This window comes from Muntiacus reevesi, chromosome 2 (assembly GCF_963930625.1).
Source record: "Muntiacus reevesi chromosome 2, mMunRee1.1, whole genome shotgun sequence".
Classification (NCBI taxonomy): domain Eukaryota; kingdom Metazoa; phylum Chordata; class Mammalia; order Artiodactyla; family Cervidae; genus Muntiacus; species Muntiacus reevesi.
Window position 1 is genome coordinate 166780263 of NC_089250.1, and position 16707 is coordinate 166796969.

Genomic DNA, 16707 nt, shown 5'->3' on the forward strand with positions numbered 1-16707 from the left:
CCTTGCCTCCGGAGGCCTGCAGGTTTCCGTCGCAGCCTCTAGCCAGCTTTCTGTCCTCCAAGCGTGCAGCCTCCACTTCCCACAAATGATTCCCCGCTGAGACGGACCGCGGTGCGTGAGGAGAGCACCCTTCCTGCACCGCCAGTCTCCCCACCGGCTGCCTCCTCACGTCCCCTCCTTCCTCACACCCTCTTCTTCCTCACGTCCCCTCCCTGCCCAGGGCATTTTGCCCATGGGTCAAGGTGATCGTCTGTCCACAGTACAGTAAGTCCCTTACGACGAGTGAGGTCCGTTCCCAGAGCGAGTTGCTAAGTCCACTTTGTGAGTCCAGCAAAGGTAGCCTCGGTTCTCAACCAACACAGCTGGCTCTGGAGGACTGTAAGAGGCTTGTCACGCTTTTCACGCGAATGATACATAACTAAGCAAGCAAAAGCACACAGGAGCAGCCTCCTGTAGAGAGGGGGTGCACACACGTGACAACGTGCCAGACACGTGGACCAACAACCGGCGTGATTGGACACGTGAACACACGCTTGGAGGTTCTCGTGTGGGGGCTTACTGTGAAGTCACGGGCCAGCTGCGCCCGCCCTGCGGGAGGGAGACTGGGGTGGAGGGCACCTGGGGGGCAGGAGCGGACGCCTGGTTTGTCCTCTGTGCCCGGGAGTTCAGCCCAAGGTGAGCGACGGCCGGCCATCCAGGTGAGCTCCATCCTGGGGGGAGTCAGTGCTCAGAAATCCTTCCACCCGCCCCTCTGGTAGCTCGAGAGGACGCCGCCTCCACTACCTGCTGTCTTCACCGCGGTCTCCCTCCCGCCTAGGGGCTACGCGACCCAGCACGTGGTGGAAGGCCTGGAGCCGCGGACCCTGTACCGATTCCGGCTCAAGGTCACCAGCCCCTCCGGAGAGTGTGCCTACAGCCCGGTGGTCTCCGTGTCCACGACCCGTGAGTATCAGAACTCGGAGCTCCTTGTCTGACGGTGACCGGCCAGCGTGAAGGGAAGACGCTCAGCTTTCTGCTCGGCCTGACCGGATGCAGAAACCGCCCCGTTTTTGAACGCCGCTATACCATTGTTCGCGGGCCGGGCCTGCCATCCCACAAGGGAAGTCGCGTTATGCTCGAACAGACGTGAGACCTGCTTTTGTGCCGGCGCTGCCCTGGGAGCGCACATTCAGGAAGAGAGGGATGGAGTCACCTTTCTTAGGAAACGGGCCGGGAGGCATAAGGGTTCCCCGGCCGAGAAGCGGGCTGCCGCCTGGGTGACCTCAGGGGAGAGGTCCGCTTGGCATTTTGTCCCTTTGAGACAACGTCAGTGTATTGTCATGACTGGACGCATAAACCTGGTTCCTGGGGATGCCGTGGGTGAGGACACACGGGGGCGGGGACAGATGGTGGGCGGGGACACACGGCAGGGGGTGGGACACACGGGGGCGGGGACACACGGGGGGCGGGGACACACGGGGGGCGGGGACACACGGTGGGCGGGGACACACGGGGGGGCGGGGACACACGGGGGGGCGGGGACACACGGGGGGCGGGGACACACAGGGGGCGGGGACACACGGGGGCGGGGACACACGGTGGGCGGAGACACACGGGGGCGGGGACACACGGGGGGCGGGACACATGGTGGGCGGGAACACACGGGCGGGGACACACAGGGGCGGGGACACACGGGGGGGCGGGGACACATGTGGGTGAGGACACACGTGAGTGAGGACACACGGGGGGTACACACTTGGGTGGGGACACACGGAAGGGGGGACACACGTGGGTGAGGACACACGTGGGTGGGGACACACGGGGGCGGGGACACACGGGGGTACACCCTTGGGTGGGGACACACGGACGGGGGGACACACGTGGGTGAGGACACACGAGGGGGGGACACACGTGGGTGGGGACAAACGGCAGGGGGAGGGGCGAGAGGCCGCGTCTTCGCCCAGGGCTGATTTAGGAGTGCAAGTATCTTCTGTGATCATACTTTCTCTTTTGAAGGTTTATGTATTTTGGGCTGTGCTGGGTCCTCGTTGATGTGCGTGGGCTTTCTCAGGCTGCACTGTGTAGGGGTGACTCTTCATCGCCTGGCGGGCTTCTCATTGCGGTGGCTTCCCTTGCCGCAGAGCACAGGTTCCAGATTGCCCAGACTTCTCTAGATGCAGCTCCCGGGTTCTAGAGCACAGGCTCAGTCGTTGCGGAGCACGGGCCTGGTTGCCCCGAGGCCTGTGGGATCTTCCCAGACCCGCGATTGAAGCTGTGCCCCCCCCACCCCCGGCTGGGCTTTTCTGGTGGCTCAGCTGGTAAAGAATCCGCCTGCAATGTAGGGGACCTGGGTTCGATCCCTGGGTTGGAAAGATCCCCTGAAGAAGGGAAAGGCTACCCACTCCAGTGTTCTGGCCTGAGAATTCCATGGACTGTATAGTTCATGGGGTCGCAAAGAGTCGGCCATGACTGAGTGACTTTCACTTTCCCCTACACTGGCAGGCTGACTCTTCACTACAGTGCCACCAGAGAAGCCCCGTGATCGGTATTTTAAAGCATTTTGAAGGCTTGTGTGTGTAATGCAAAGACCTCTTTGAACTAGAATTCTGTGAAGATTAAAATGGTCAAAAATGTTCCTGCCAGCCCACTCACTAAAACCTTTCCTTGGCTGCATAAAGGGAATCCATCTCTTGTGTGTTAAATATTATTTTCAAGTTTCACTCAGTGTAGCATTTGGCTTGAATACGGGTGTATAAGTTTTCAGTGAGTTTCAGTTGTGTCTGTAAGGCCTTTACTCGTGGAAGTTTTCGTGTGCAGGAAAGATCATTCAGATTTTGAGTTGGTTCATTAATAGCTTCCATTACATGGGGGCCATTGGGGGTTAGGTTTCGGTTTAGCAAGCTGAGAATTTAGTTAAAGCTAAGAGTGGAGACATTGTGTACACCCCCTAAATGGTGCTCAGCTGATCGTGAAGAAATATAGTTTCAGAGAAGGTTTTTGACATGAAATGGTGAATTCTGAAGATTCTGGTCAGAAAAGACGGCTTGGCCCTGAAGCTGGAGAGGATGAACGCACTTGCTTTTCTATGGAACCTGTTGAGCTCCAGGAGTGTTTTAGGGGAAAGAAAAGGCAGACCCTGTGTTATTTCTTCGTGCACTGGGGGAAGGCACAGAGAAGGGAGGAGAGCAGAGAGCAGAAGCGTGGGCGAAGGGAGCCCATCGCGTGAAGCAGGGCTCCGGAGGCCAGGTTTGGGGCAGGCGGCTCCCCCAGGCCAGCGTTCAGCTCCCGGCCGCCCTCCGCTGAACGTTCTGGGGTTCCCTCCCCTCCACTCCTGGGCCTGTCAAGTCCACTCTGGGGGCAGATCCCTGCTCCGGGCGGGTCCTCGTGGGGCTGCCCCTGGCCTGCCGGGCGCTCGGGTCCTCCCCCAGCACAAAGCCGTGTGTCTCAGGGTCTCCCCGCCTCTCGCAACACTCCATCGCCTCATTTTACAAAGCCATTCGTCGTCCCAGGCTCCCACCTCCTGTGTGCTGAAGGCCGAGGGTGATGGGTTAGTCATGTCTAATTATAGAAGATCCGTAAGACACGCATGCCCCAAGACAGGACCAGGAGGAGGAGGAGATGCTCTGATTGGCTCGACTTGCTTTCCTGTGTCTCAGGAGATGGGTCTGGTTCCTGCTGGCTGGGGAGACGCCCCTGAACCTGCCAGGTGAGCGGAACCGGGTGCAGAGAGGCCACTGGTGGCCACTGGCATCCTTAGTATCCCACCAAAGCCAGGGCAGGGGCTCCTGGACCTTGTGGCCGGAGGTTACGGGGAGTCAGGGCACCGTCTGAGTTCTTCTAGGAAGGCAGAGGACCCCCCCCCCCCACCCGCCATAGCTCTTGGTCTATCAGCTGACAATGGTGGTGCCTGCAAGCCAGGTTTGCCTTCTCCTTGCCGAGTGGACTTTGGAGAGGCAGCCGTGGATAACTGGTCCGCTGGTCCACAGCCTTTGTCACTGCAGTCCACGGCTTTTGTGGGTCAAGAGACAAGGCCTCCTTGGGGACGAGGGTGGGCTGGAGACGAGGCTCCTGGTGAAGATGCCCCGGGAGCCAGGCTCCAGGTCATAGTGCACGCACCTGCACCCAGGACGCGCGCCAGGCCTCAGGGCCCTCTCCTGGGTGGGAAGGATCGGGCACCTCTTCCTTCTGGCTGGCAGCTGCTCACTTAGGTTGTTACTGTAATATACAAAGCAGACTCTCTTAAGGAGGCAGATCATGCTAAACAAAGAATTAAAAATGTGCACATTATATAAAACGAGTGAAAATGCTTCTGTGGGTTGATAATTTGCATTCGGTTTGAAAGTGTTTTAATGAATCACAAAAGCATGTACTTTGTTTGAATAAAGGATACTCAGCCTTTTTTTTTTTTCTTCCTTCCCTTTCCCAGGTAAAGTACACGAGACTCTTGCTTAAATGAGGCATGCAATTTTAATCAGTTGGGCCCTTAAAAAGAAAGAAAAACAGCTGCTGCTTGTTAATTGGCAAATATTTTCCCCAATGAACTCATCATTTATTCACTGTTTTTAATAGAGACTTAAATTCCACCAGGAAAGGTGTTATCATGCTGCTTCAATATCTGCTGGGACATCTGCAGCTAAATGACCCTCCTAGAGAACGTGAGCTGAGGCTTCCCAAGTGCTTCTCTGTCCCCTCCTCCTCGTGGCCAGGTATCCTCTCCCGAGGTCCCGCCTGACCAGTGCCACCAGTCTAACACACGTGGATGCCCACGGGTGTCTTCACCACCGGCGGCATCAGTTCAATATTTGGAATTGCGACACCCGGGGTCAACATCAGAGAAACAGACCCACAGATGCAAAGCCTGCCTTTGTCATATTCCGTTGCACATACTGATTGCAGTCCTTTGGACCAGGCCCACGGTGTCTTGAAGGGCTTGGGGGCTGTGAACTGAAACATTCTGCTCACCCTGGAATTTCCTCTCTGTTCTTCCTGACTCCTGCCTAGAGTGGGAGTGGGAGGAGCTGCTCTGCCCTGCAAATAGGAGTGTTTGCATTTCTTTTCTGTTTCTCTGTCAATTCCTGTGACCAGTGAGACCTTTCAAGCCTTGGTGGTCCCTGTCGGGGCTGGTGGTCACACTTGGTACCTCTCTGCCTTCCCGGCAGGGCTCTGAGAGGGTCAGTGAGTTAATGCTGAGACAGAACTTCCATCCCTGATGACAGTTACTGCTTCCTTTTGCTGGAGCTCAGAGACTCGGGCGTGGTGAGCAATTGTGTTGTTTTCCTTCTCTTCCATGAGGTGTCCCTTTGTTCTCAGAATGAGTGCAGAGGGCGCTGATGACCCCTTACAGAAGCTAGGACGGGCAGTGTGTTGTGTTACCTGCTGAGTTCTGTCTGACTCTTTGTGACCCCACGGACTCTAGCCCACCAGGCTCCTCTGTCTATGGGCTTCTCCAGGCAGGAATACTGGAATGGGTTGCCATTTTCTTCTGCAGGGGATCTTCCCGACCCAGGGATCAAACCTGTGTCTCCCTCATTGCAGGCAGATTTTTTACTGTTTGAGCCTCCGGGGTACATTTATTTAAATTACATCCTAATATCATGATACCCTGGTCTCTGCTATGCATGGTCGTCAAGTGTCTAAGCTTGAAATGAACTTCCTTCATTTTCTGATATTTGTCTGCCGCAGAGCTCCTTGGCTGGGACGAGGAGTGCCCGCACCAGGAGAGGTGTGCTGGGGCGGAGAAGAGGGACGACGTGGACTGGAGGTGGTCAGGGGGTACTGTGCTGGGGGCTGTGTGTGCTTTTCGGACTCTCCTTCAAATCCCAAGAAGTCAACCTGTTTCTGAGGGCTTCTAGGCTTTAGGCCTTCTGTTCCTCTTCATACTTGTTCATAGGTGTGTACCTAAGATATCTGCTTGCACCCAGCGTTTAGTAAGAGTGGGAGCCTAGAGTGGGCTGGTCAGCTACGACAGCATCTATTAAAGCCCCACACTCCTTCCTTGAATAACTCCCTCAGCCTTTCTTGTCCTGGTTTGTGGTCTGAAGGAGAATCTAAAAGCTTTGTGCAAAGTCCTAGACTCAGTTAATAGGATCGAGTTAGGATACCGTACTTTAAAATTCAGTAGAAATAGGATGAGCTTCCTATGTTCTTTTAGACAGTTCTGAAGAAGGCAATGGCGACCCACTCTAGCACTCTTGCCTGGAGAACTCCATGGACCGAGGAGCCTGGCGGGCTACAGTCCATGGGGTCGCAAAGAGTTGGACACAACTGAGTGACTAATGCTCTTCCTATGTTCCTCTAAACGATTCCATGCAAATCATGTATTTTTGTGTTTTTAGTGGCGATTGAAGTTTGCGATTCACAGGGGTGGGGTTGTTCTGGTGCAATAATGGACTTACCCACCACACCATCCTTCTCCTTTTCAGGAAGGGAGACGGAAAGGGAACTTTGGGTTTCGTTTGCTCACTAAAGGATAGACCATTTTAAGTCCATCCAACTCTCGTGTTCAACTCAGCCTCTGCACTGTCGGCGTCTGGGGCTGGATAATTCATGCTGTGGGGCTAACCTGGTCTGCAGAGTGTTTAGAGGCATCCCTGACCTCCAGCCCCTAGATGCCAGTAGTACCAACCCTTAACTTGTGACAACCAGAAATATCACCAGACTTCGCCACAAAGTCTGGTGCAAACCTCTGTGCCCTCCCATCGCCCCTCGTGAAACCAAGGGTCTCGAGATGACCTCCCTCCAAAAGCCAGGGCCAGCCGTGGGCCTTGCCCTCCGATGGCTTATCGTGCTGCTTTTATTTAAGGCTCTAGGTCTAAAGCTATGTGTGGGATGATGAAAAGGAAGTATGACATAGCTGAGACACCTTGAGGAGATTGGCAAGCTCAAGCAGACAACATGGTTGCTTCAAGAACAATTTTCACTTGGCTTAAATTTATTTTACCGGAACAGAAGCAAGGGTTTCAGCTGAAGGTCACTCTGATAGCGATCCATTCATTCCTCTGCCCCACTGTTTCCCGGCTTGTACTCTGTCCAGGGAGAATCGTCCAGGAAAACCAGCAGGAAAGCTCTCCAGTGCTGGGAGCTGGCACCCCAGACCGTTTCTCCACTGGCACAGGTGACCAGGGGCTTCTGCAGGCTGGACGTGAGAGGGAGCATAAGGTGTGGGGGGAGCCCCAGGAGGCAGCATGAGGTGCAACGCGAGAAGAAGGTTGCCGGGGATGTTTTCTTTCCGAGTTGAGAATATAACAGCTGAAAGCCAGCCCCACAGCGTGAAGGACAGGAGAGGAGCCTGTCTGTGTCTCTCTCTCTCTGGTGCCCCCTAGACTGAAGACTGGGCATGGATGTTACTTAATTCAGTTCAGTCGCTCAGTTGTGTCCGACTCTTTGTGACCCATGGACTGCAGCACGCCAGGCCTCCCTGTCCATCACCAACTCCACGAGCTTGCTCAAATTCACGTCCATCGAGTCGGTGATGCCACCCAATCATCTCATCCTCTGTCATCCCCTTCTCTTCCCACCTTCAATCTTTCCCAGCATCAGGGTCTTTTCTAAGGAGTCAGTTCTTCACATCAGGTGGCCAAAGTATTGGAGTTTCAGCTTCAGCATCAGTCCTTCCAATGAATACCCAGGACTGATTTCCTTTAGGATTGATTGGTTTGATCTCCTTGCAGTCCAAGGGACTCTCAAGAGTCTTCTCCAACACCACAGTTCAAAAGCATCAATTCTTTGACACTCAGCTTTCTTTATGGTCCAACTTTCCCATCCATATCCGACTAAGTTCCTTAGACGTTTGTTAGATGAACGAGCCCTTTGAGATGACTGAAGCCAGGGATTATCAGCTCGACGCCTGTGGGGGCAGGTAGGATGCTACCTGTGTGTGGGAGGTTGGACATCAGGCAGAGGGGAAAGGTAGGCTGCTCGGGACCAGGGCACCTGCCACTCCGTCACTGTTACCTGCGTGTGTGTGTGTGCTCGATCGTGTCCGACTCTTCGCGACCCTGTGGACTGTAGCCCGCCAGCCTCCTCTGCCCATGGAATTCTCCCAGCAAGAACACTGGAGTGGGTTGCCATTCCCTTCTCCCCGGACTGGACCCACGTCTCCTGTATTGCATGTGGATTTTTTTTTTCTTACCACTAAAGACACTTAAATAATCTGCAGGTGCTGGTCTAGTGCTTTGTATTATTTCATTTAAACTGAATCATCGACAAAGGCAGAAAGTCATGGAAGCTGCAACACGTGAAGCCGTGAAATAAACGTCCTGCTGGACGGCTTCTTTTCTGCACTCTCACACGGCTCCTTTGTGAACTTCGGCCCCATTCTCTCCCATGAGGAGTCACTGCACAAAGGGCCTCCCTTCTCCCTACCGTTGCTCCTCTGCTGTTTCTCAGAATCCTTCCCTGGCTCCCCCACTTGGCAGGCTTGCCCCCACTGTGGGGCTTTCTCACCGTGTTGGGTCCACCTCTCTGGGTACGAGCCCTTCGGCCCCCACAGGGCTGAAGTGGATGTTATGTTCCCAGGGAAGGGCTGACGTGGTGGGTTCCCAGTGTTAAAACCATGTCTTTTCTTGTTTGTTGTTCACATGGCTTAGTGACTCCCTGGCAAACAAAACCAGCCCATCGTGATGATGGCGGAGCTTTCCCTTGCTCGTAGGAGACGTTTATAAAGTCTTAAGAAATCTGAAAGGTTTATTTTTCGAGTATCAAAATAACATCCACACAGCAGTACTTTTATAACTTGAAAACGTCCCAAGCCTTTAGGACAGTCTAAATGTTCTTCTCTTAATATGTGAAAACAAGGTCTTTTTTCAGTAGAGGAGGAGTGGAGTGTGTCATGTAAGAGACACTCAGCGAAGTTGCCAAGTGCCTCCTTAGAGGTGAACATGAACTTCCACTCGAGGCCGCAGGAGGAATAGAGCTGGAAAGAATCTCCTTTCATTATGTTTTGGATGACTGCTTTCCATCTACTTTCTTCAGGAGAACCCATAAGTAGCGAACACTTGCACAGAGCTGTCAACGTGAACGATGAAGATCTGTTGGTGCACATACTGCAAGGAGGGTGAGAGAACTCTGCCTTTTAAACACTTAGATCTGTTTAAATTCACACCAGTGCTTAGAAGCTGGCTCCAAAATTGATCTCAGGTGACTGGTGTGAGTTCTGCCTGGTTCATAAGGACGTTCATAGAAAGCCCCGCATAAATGCCATTATTTAATGAACATTGAAGACAGAAGTGCCAAGTCTGGGTGCCTCATTTTCTTGCCAGAAATAACTTATGATTCTTGCTTATATGCCATAGCATTTGGGCAAATTTCACCCCTAACTGCCCATGTCTAATTCCTGATGAAATTAACGAATCACTCAATCAGCTGTCTCTAATTCAAGTGACTGATAAAACCCTAGAGGGGAAATGGTGACCGTAAATGCCACAGATGGGCTATCCACAGCTGCTTCCCAAATGAAAAGGGGGCGATGTCACCCAGACCCTTTTTGAATTGATAGTTTTGAGTGTCTTAGAAAATGGGGCTTCCCTTGTGGCTCAGCTGGTAAAGAATGCCTGCAATGTGGGAGACCTGGGTTTGATCCCTGTTGGGAAGATCCCCTGGAGAAGGGAGCTGCTACCCACTCCAGTATTCTGGCCTGGAGAATTCCATGGACTGTACAGTCCATGGGGTTGCAGAGAGTCAGACACGACCGAGCAACTTTCACTTAGAGGGCAGATCATCTCTGATTTGAGGCTCTGTAAACTGGAGAAGAGAAGGTTCCTGCAAAAAGCCACAGCTTCCAAGCTGCTAGTTAAGAGCTTGGCTTTTCTCTCTGAGCAGCAGAGCTTCATGCCCAGTAGGTGAGACGGGATCAAGGGAGAACTGTGGCTCTCCCTCATTCCAGGCTCGTGTGGCGGTTGGAGCCGAGAGCCTGCAGTGCAGTCACTGTGTCCTCTCCGTAGTTTAGGGGGGCCTGCTTTTGGTGGAGGATTTTATGGAATTGCATAATGGTTCTGCATTGGAGAAAATGCCTATTTCAAGTGAAATTACAGCAATTTCCTCCTCTTTCCTTGTGAATTTGGATCCTTTAATGTATTAGGCAGGGCAGTCTAAGACAACAACAACTTAATGGCCCAGGAGGAGTTGGAATGTTCAGGAAAATGAACCATTCTAACCACCTGTGCTCTGCAAGAGAGGACAGCTGTGAATCCACGGAAGTGACGCAGGCGCATTAATCTCTCTTTCTCTGTGTTTTCCCCAAGCAACGTGAAGGTTGATGTTCCCAATAAATTTGGCTTTACCGCCCTGATGGTCGCTGCCCAGAGAGGATACACCAGGTATGACCCTTCCCTGCTCACCCCTTAGCGAAGGGCTGAGCCCCTTGTTTGGGAGGGGAAAGGCCGTGGGGGTTCTCTTTCTGAAACTGTGCCACATGGGGACTGAACACCAACTCAGTGGCTCTTATAACATCAAACAACATGCAGGGGAGGGTATAATGTATAATCTCATGGTAAAGAAGAGAGGTGGCCATTTCAATGATATTTTGCAAGGTATTTTATATGGCCTGGGGAAACTGGTTATTGGAATATTAATTTCTTCATAAAGAAAAGGGGAGGGCTATTCATTCTGGAAAGCAAACTTCTCTGATAGGTTGCTCAGATAAAGCTTCTGCGGACACAGTCCATTTTGTCTACTCCACACAGAGATAAGCATAAATACTAATATTTTTTCCATCGTATTTATATTTTAACTACTAAAATGCCATTTTGAAAGAAACAGAAAATGGATTTCCATTAAATGCTACCATTTGAAAACATTTCAAATGGCTGTTAAAGTGACGACGAGTTGGTTTGATATTCTGGTTTGTTTCATGTTGTAAAATTTTTTGTTTTCAATGAATAATTCACATAAAGGGCAAAAACTTTTTTTTTTTTTTTTTTTTGGTGTGGAGAGGCGGTTTCCCGGTTTAATAATACCTGGTCTTTAAAGCCAGCTGCCTCTGAAGACGGATGAGAGTGTGTTGCCATGATAGATCTTAAATAGAGAGTTGTTCGTTTTTCCTGGGTTATCATGGGTTCTTACTCATCAAAGTTGCTTATCCAGTGGTACTGAAATTTGTTTTGTTTAGGCTTGTGAAAATCCTCATTTCTCACGGCACAGATGTGAATTTGCAGAATGGAAGTGGCAAGGACAGGTAGGTGTGGAACCTGCCCTAAGTGGTCCCCAGGCTTGTGTTATTGGGCTTACTCCCAGAGGGTTTTTCACTGAACCCCAATATTTTCTTGTTTCTTTTGACAGTACTGAGATGTGATAGGTTCCCAAAGGAAGGATGGCGACTCAAAAGCTGGCTTGTTCATTTGTTACTTATTGTTACATTCAACAGGGTAATTCCGGGGGTATCTATTATAATGCATCTTCCCTCCTTAGCTCAGAGCCCAGCACACTCTCCGCGCTCAGTAAATGTTGGATGTTGAAATGGTTATCTCCAGCTGTGTGCTGGGCATTTGGCTGTGAGTGCCTGTGACACTTCACATCTCCCTAAGGCTTCTCACTGCATTTCGCTGGACTCTGTTAACTGAAAGTCTTAGGTGCTTCTAGAGAAACGAACAATCATGACAGTACAACTGGAGAACCTCCCTGAGGTGGAAGGACCAAGTGCATCACAGGAGAAGTTTGTGAAAAGAACGTGATACTCACAAACTTGTTCTTATAATGATGAGAGAATTTTTTAGAAAGACTTAAAATTAATCATCCAGCTAGTCCCTGGAGAAGGAAATGGCAACCTACTCCAGTACTCTTGCCTGGAAAATCTCATGGACGGAGGATCTTAGTAGGCTACAGTCCATGGGGTCGCAAAGAGTTGGACACGACTGAGTGATATAACTGACTGAACTCTAGTGATTGCTTAGTTAATTAATTCAAATCAACCAATAGTTATTGAATGACTACCACATGCCAGGCTCCACCTTGCTTGGGACTTGGGTGGAACAGTGAACAAAATGCAAAACCTTTGCTCAAGGAGCTTGTAGTCATGTGATAGATGTAGAGTAAAGGTATCTGCACTGCAGACTGGCTTGTGAAGAGTAGCTAGAAGACCCTGATCATGCCTGGTTGGCTATGAAGAGAACATCAACTTCCAAAATCAGAAAGCCTGCCTACTGCACTCTCTGGACATAGTACAGCAACAGATTTTAGTAACATTGAAACAATCACTTACACATGTAAACAGTGGTGTTTCAAGTAACTCTTACGTAATTTTGGAACTAAACCACAATGGTGTGTGGTCACCCACCTAGAGTCAGACATCCTGGATTGTGAAGAAAAATAATAGTGCCATAAAAAGGAAAAAGAAAAAGCTGAGAGGTACCCCCCAAAATGAATTTTTTAAAAATAGAAATTGATTAAAAATAAAAATTATTGAGAAATAAAATGGACCAATTTCTTATAAATCTCAGAAGAAAAAATTAGAAATCTGAAATGACTCAGAATAGAGAAAATTTAAACATGAAAAGAAAGTGGTACATTTGTGTTTAAAATAGATTTGATCAAATCATTGAAATGGGTACTTATTTTTTTTTTAGAGAAAATTTAAACCATTAAAATCAACCCAATAAGCAGAACATCTGAAATAACCCATATCCATACAATAAACTGGAAAATATATTAAAAAGATTACCTCCAAAATAGGTTCTGTGGTTTTTCTGTTCTACTAATGAGCTTGTTCAGATTTTCTAGGTACTGATAGTAACCTTGAACTTTTCCAGAGCAGAGAGAAGTTGGAAAGCTACAGAGAATAGCCTTATTGCTAAAATCTGGTAGAAAGAAAGCAATTTGCATGTCTTTATGTGAAGACATTTATGTGACTTTTCCATTCCAACTAAGGGGATCATGTAGGAGGGTAAAGGTGTTTTGATTAGGAAACTTCTTAATATAATACTTCTCATAAGTAGACTAAAGGTGAAAACCTGTGTGTGTGTGTGTGTGTGTGTGTGTAGACTGATCCTCTCTTTTTGTACTTAAATTTTTTTTCTTTTTTGTAGCAATGACTTTTTGAGGAGATGGGATCAACTATCTTAGAGGATGCCCTATGTTTGTGATCTGCTCAAGTGTCTCCTCGGTGTGAAGGAGGCATTTAACTTGTTTGTTATTCCTAATAAAGTTAAAATTAGGTTGAACAGATTGATTTGATTCAGGTTAACATCTTTAGCAAGAGCATCTCGGGGCCAGTGTTGTGACTTCAGTGTTCAGGGCTGTGATGCAGGTTGTCCCACAGTTGGATATTCTAGTTCAGATCCTTTGGTTAGGGTATAACAGCTAAATCCTTCTTTTGTAAAGATAATAGTTTCCCATCGCAATTAGAAAATAATCTATGTCCTAGGAATTCAGTACCGTGTGAATATCCTATTCTCCATTAACCTTTCATACAAAAGTTTTAGCATCCACCATGATCCTTGCCCGAATCAATTGTTTAATTGGGACTTGCCAAAAAGTGATTTTCTGATTCCATGATTCCTCCTGTATTTATTCGCTGGTAGTCTTCTTTTAACAAGAGCTGTCCCCCACCAACTGAGGATGGACTCATTTTATTCTATAAACACGACACAAATGTTTATTTTAAGCACAATAAAATGTTTATTTTCTTTCAAGTACCAATATTTAGAGTAAGGATTTCATTTAATGGTTATCTCTAATAGTGTCCAGTGAGATTTTTTTTCTTTTCCTCTTTTAAATATCATCATGGACTGGTAGGTGTTTTTTAAATCTGACATTTTACGCAATTACAGTGATTATTCATTTTTTGGAGGTTTAATTCACATGCCATAAAATTAATTTTGCTAAAATGTACAATTCAGCCTTTAAAAATATATCAACAAAGTTATGCAACCACCATTACTCTATAATTCCAGAGGATTTTCATCAATCCAGAAGGAAGCTCTGAATTAATTAGAAGTCACACTCCATTTCTTCTCCCTCCAGCCCTGAAAACCACTAATCTGTCTCTATGGATTTGTCTATTCTGGACATTTAATATAAATGAACTAATACACCACATGGCCTTTTGTGTCTGGCTGCTTTTATTTAGCATAATGTTTTAAGGTGCATCTACGTTGTAGCCTATTTCAGTACTTAATTTCCCTTTTATGGCTGAATTATATTCTATTGAATGGATATACCACAGTTGATTTATTAGTTGATAGACACATACATGTTATGTGAATTTTCTTGACTTTTCCACCCAAATTAGGATTTCTCTCTTAGGTTTAAACCAGGGAGGATAAATAAGGACCTGAGTGTGGTGACCGCACTCAGTAGCCGAATTTTCTTCTGCCGTGTGTTGCAGTCTGATGCTCGCATGCTACGCGGGACACCTGGATGTCGTGAAATACCTCCGGAGACACGGCGCTTCCTGGGACACCAGGGACCTGGGAGGCTGCACAGCCCTGCACTGGGCTGCCGACGGAGGCCACCGCGACGTGATCGAGTGGATGATAGGCGACGGCTGTGAGGTGCGGGGCCCTCCTCGTCAGCGGCGCACGTGGAGTTGGGAACCTAGATGCCGTCCCGCAGGGTTCAGGGGAAGCAGGACCTTATGGGGATGCCTTTGACTGGTTGAACCTAGCAATGCTGGAGGAAGTTCTCTGACTTATGAGCAAGAAGGTTCCCGAAGCCTTGGGACCAAAAAAGATCATTACAGGATTTTTACGATAGTGAGGCTTCAGGTCGTCATGGAGGTTCATGTTGTATGGGGGGAAAAGGAAACCGTGCTGAATGAATGCAAAGCTGGACCTGATGTTGCTTCTACGTTGTTTATTCTTTTGTTTATTTCCTCATCTACCTATTTCTTTTCATCTGCCAACAGAGCTTGATTGTGTCTTGACCACATACCATATATTGTCCTGGGGCTGGACACGCCGAGACGTTCAGAACTCTTAGAGTCACAGTGCAGCTTATTGCTTTTAGAATTAGATTATTTTTTATTCTTTTCTTTAAAGATGAATCATTACAAAAAATTTCCAAAGAGCAAACGCTATATCAAAAAGAGAGTGTTCCAGCTCTTGTGTCTTCACTTCGAAGCAGGTGTTGCTTCTGGTTTCAAGTCATCAGAAAGTACAAATCCTACTTGTCAAATAGAATTAGAGTTGTTTGGACGTCTATACATATTTGAAGTTGGGCAAATAGAATTAGGTCAATTATGGTAACTGCTGATAACTTTGAAAACTTCAGTTCAAGACGTCAAAGAAGTTAAAAATTGTAGGGCATGGAAATAAGGAAAGATGGACAACATGCTGTCCTAATGGTGAGTGCCAGATGGTGCAGGGTTTTGAGAAGTTAAACTGATGACCTGGAAAATAAACTTGGAAGCAGGAGAGTTATGTCTCCTGGAAGATGTCTGTAGTTTTGCTCAGTCTGTCTCTCAAGTGTGACCGAGGGCAAGCAAGACTTAAGCTGTGGGATCTCACTGGTTATAGAGTGCTGAGGAGAGGGCCCCTTGAAGGAAAAATACCTCAGTCATTAAGATAAATCCCTTTTATTACATTTCTTGTTTTCTTTGTTTTAGAAATACGCACAAAAGGTCAAAAGGATTAGCCTGTGTGCCTTGGTGGTTAGGGCCGGCCCATACCTGCTGTGGGTGGGAGTGACAGTCACCTTCCTCTTCTTTGGTTTATGAAGAGTTCTGCTCATGTTTCGGACCCAGTTAGAGTCTGTGGTTGAAAATGATGGTTGACCTTTGCTGAAAGAAGGGCAGGTCTCTGCCGTCGACATTTAAATACTGGGATTTTGGAAGTGCAGGGCTTCGGTTTTGGACACACTCATTTGGGGTGAATACCATCTTTTTCTGTAGAACTGCAGCTCCATAAATGTGTCCACTGAAGGTTTCTGTGTGACCGGCAAGTGGCAGGTAGATGATCTCAGCACGATGGTGGGATGGGCCTGGGAGCAAATCCATCATCACCCTCTGCTTGAATCGAATGATCTATACTGAGTGTGACTTATTTCCCTGGGGAACCATTTCTACATTTAATGAGCCATGTGACCTCAGGAAGGCCATTTGACTTTTCTGAGGTTTGGTTTAAACACGTGTAAACCAGGAATAAAAATAGCGACCCCTGTTTCACCTTCAGGATCCAAAGAGAAAATGTGCAGCAGAGTGCACTGAAAATGTATACAGCACCCTGTAATTTCAGGCAATTATTTCATTACTATTTAACTGTAACCAAGCTTGCTGCTCAGAAAGGTTATTTGTTATTTGCAGGAGGAAGAGCTGCAAATCTTAACAGTGTTGCAGAGGGTAATCTCAAACATACAAATCACCTGCAAGGTCTTAAAGCTCTTCTGGCAGTTCCTTGTTTGTTATTCTGGTCTGATGTTTTACTGAAGCTATAGGTTTCTTTGAGTAATTCTTCTGTAACAGAATTAGAGGGTGTGTGTGTGTGTGTGTGTGTGTGTGTGTGTGTGTGTGTGTGTGTGTGTGTGTGTGTGTGTGTGTGTGTGTGTGTGTGTGCATGCTGCATCCAGGCATCCATCTGTGTGCACATGTGTATGTTTACTTCAGCACCATGCCTCATGGATTGATGAGGTCTTCACGGAATTGGAGGGGACATTTACATTCCCTTATTTTAAAATGTCTTTTAAAGCACAAAGTTGCGAGATGTTGGTGTAGGGTAGGTTATTGGGAAATGGCCCATCTTGTTAGCAGGCAAGCTCTTGTTTTGGAAGGCATTAGGTTGGCTAATTTTTCAGGCTGGA

General features: G+C 48.2%; 1 protein-coding gene across 1 annotated transcript in view; it reads left to right on the plus strand.

Moving 5' to 3' along the window:
• Positions 1-16707, plus strand: part of FANK1 (fibronectin type III and ankyrin repeat domains 1) — a 101534-nt gene that overhangs the window by 83019 nt on the left and 1808 nt on the right. The window contains exons 3-7 of the mRNA XM_065920154.1: positions 818-942; positions 8953-9034; positions 10221-10295; positions 11087-11152; positions 14300-14465. Coding sequence (XP_065776226.1) covers positions 818-942; positions 8953-9034; positions 10221-10295; positions 11087-11152; positions 14300-14465 — 514 coding nt within the window. The remainder of the gene's footprint in view (positions 1-817; positions 943-8952; positions 9035-10220; positions 10296-11086; positions 11153-14299; positions 14466-16707) is intronic.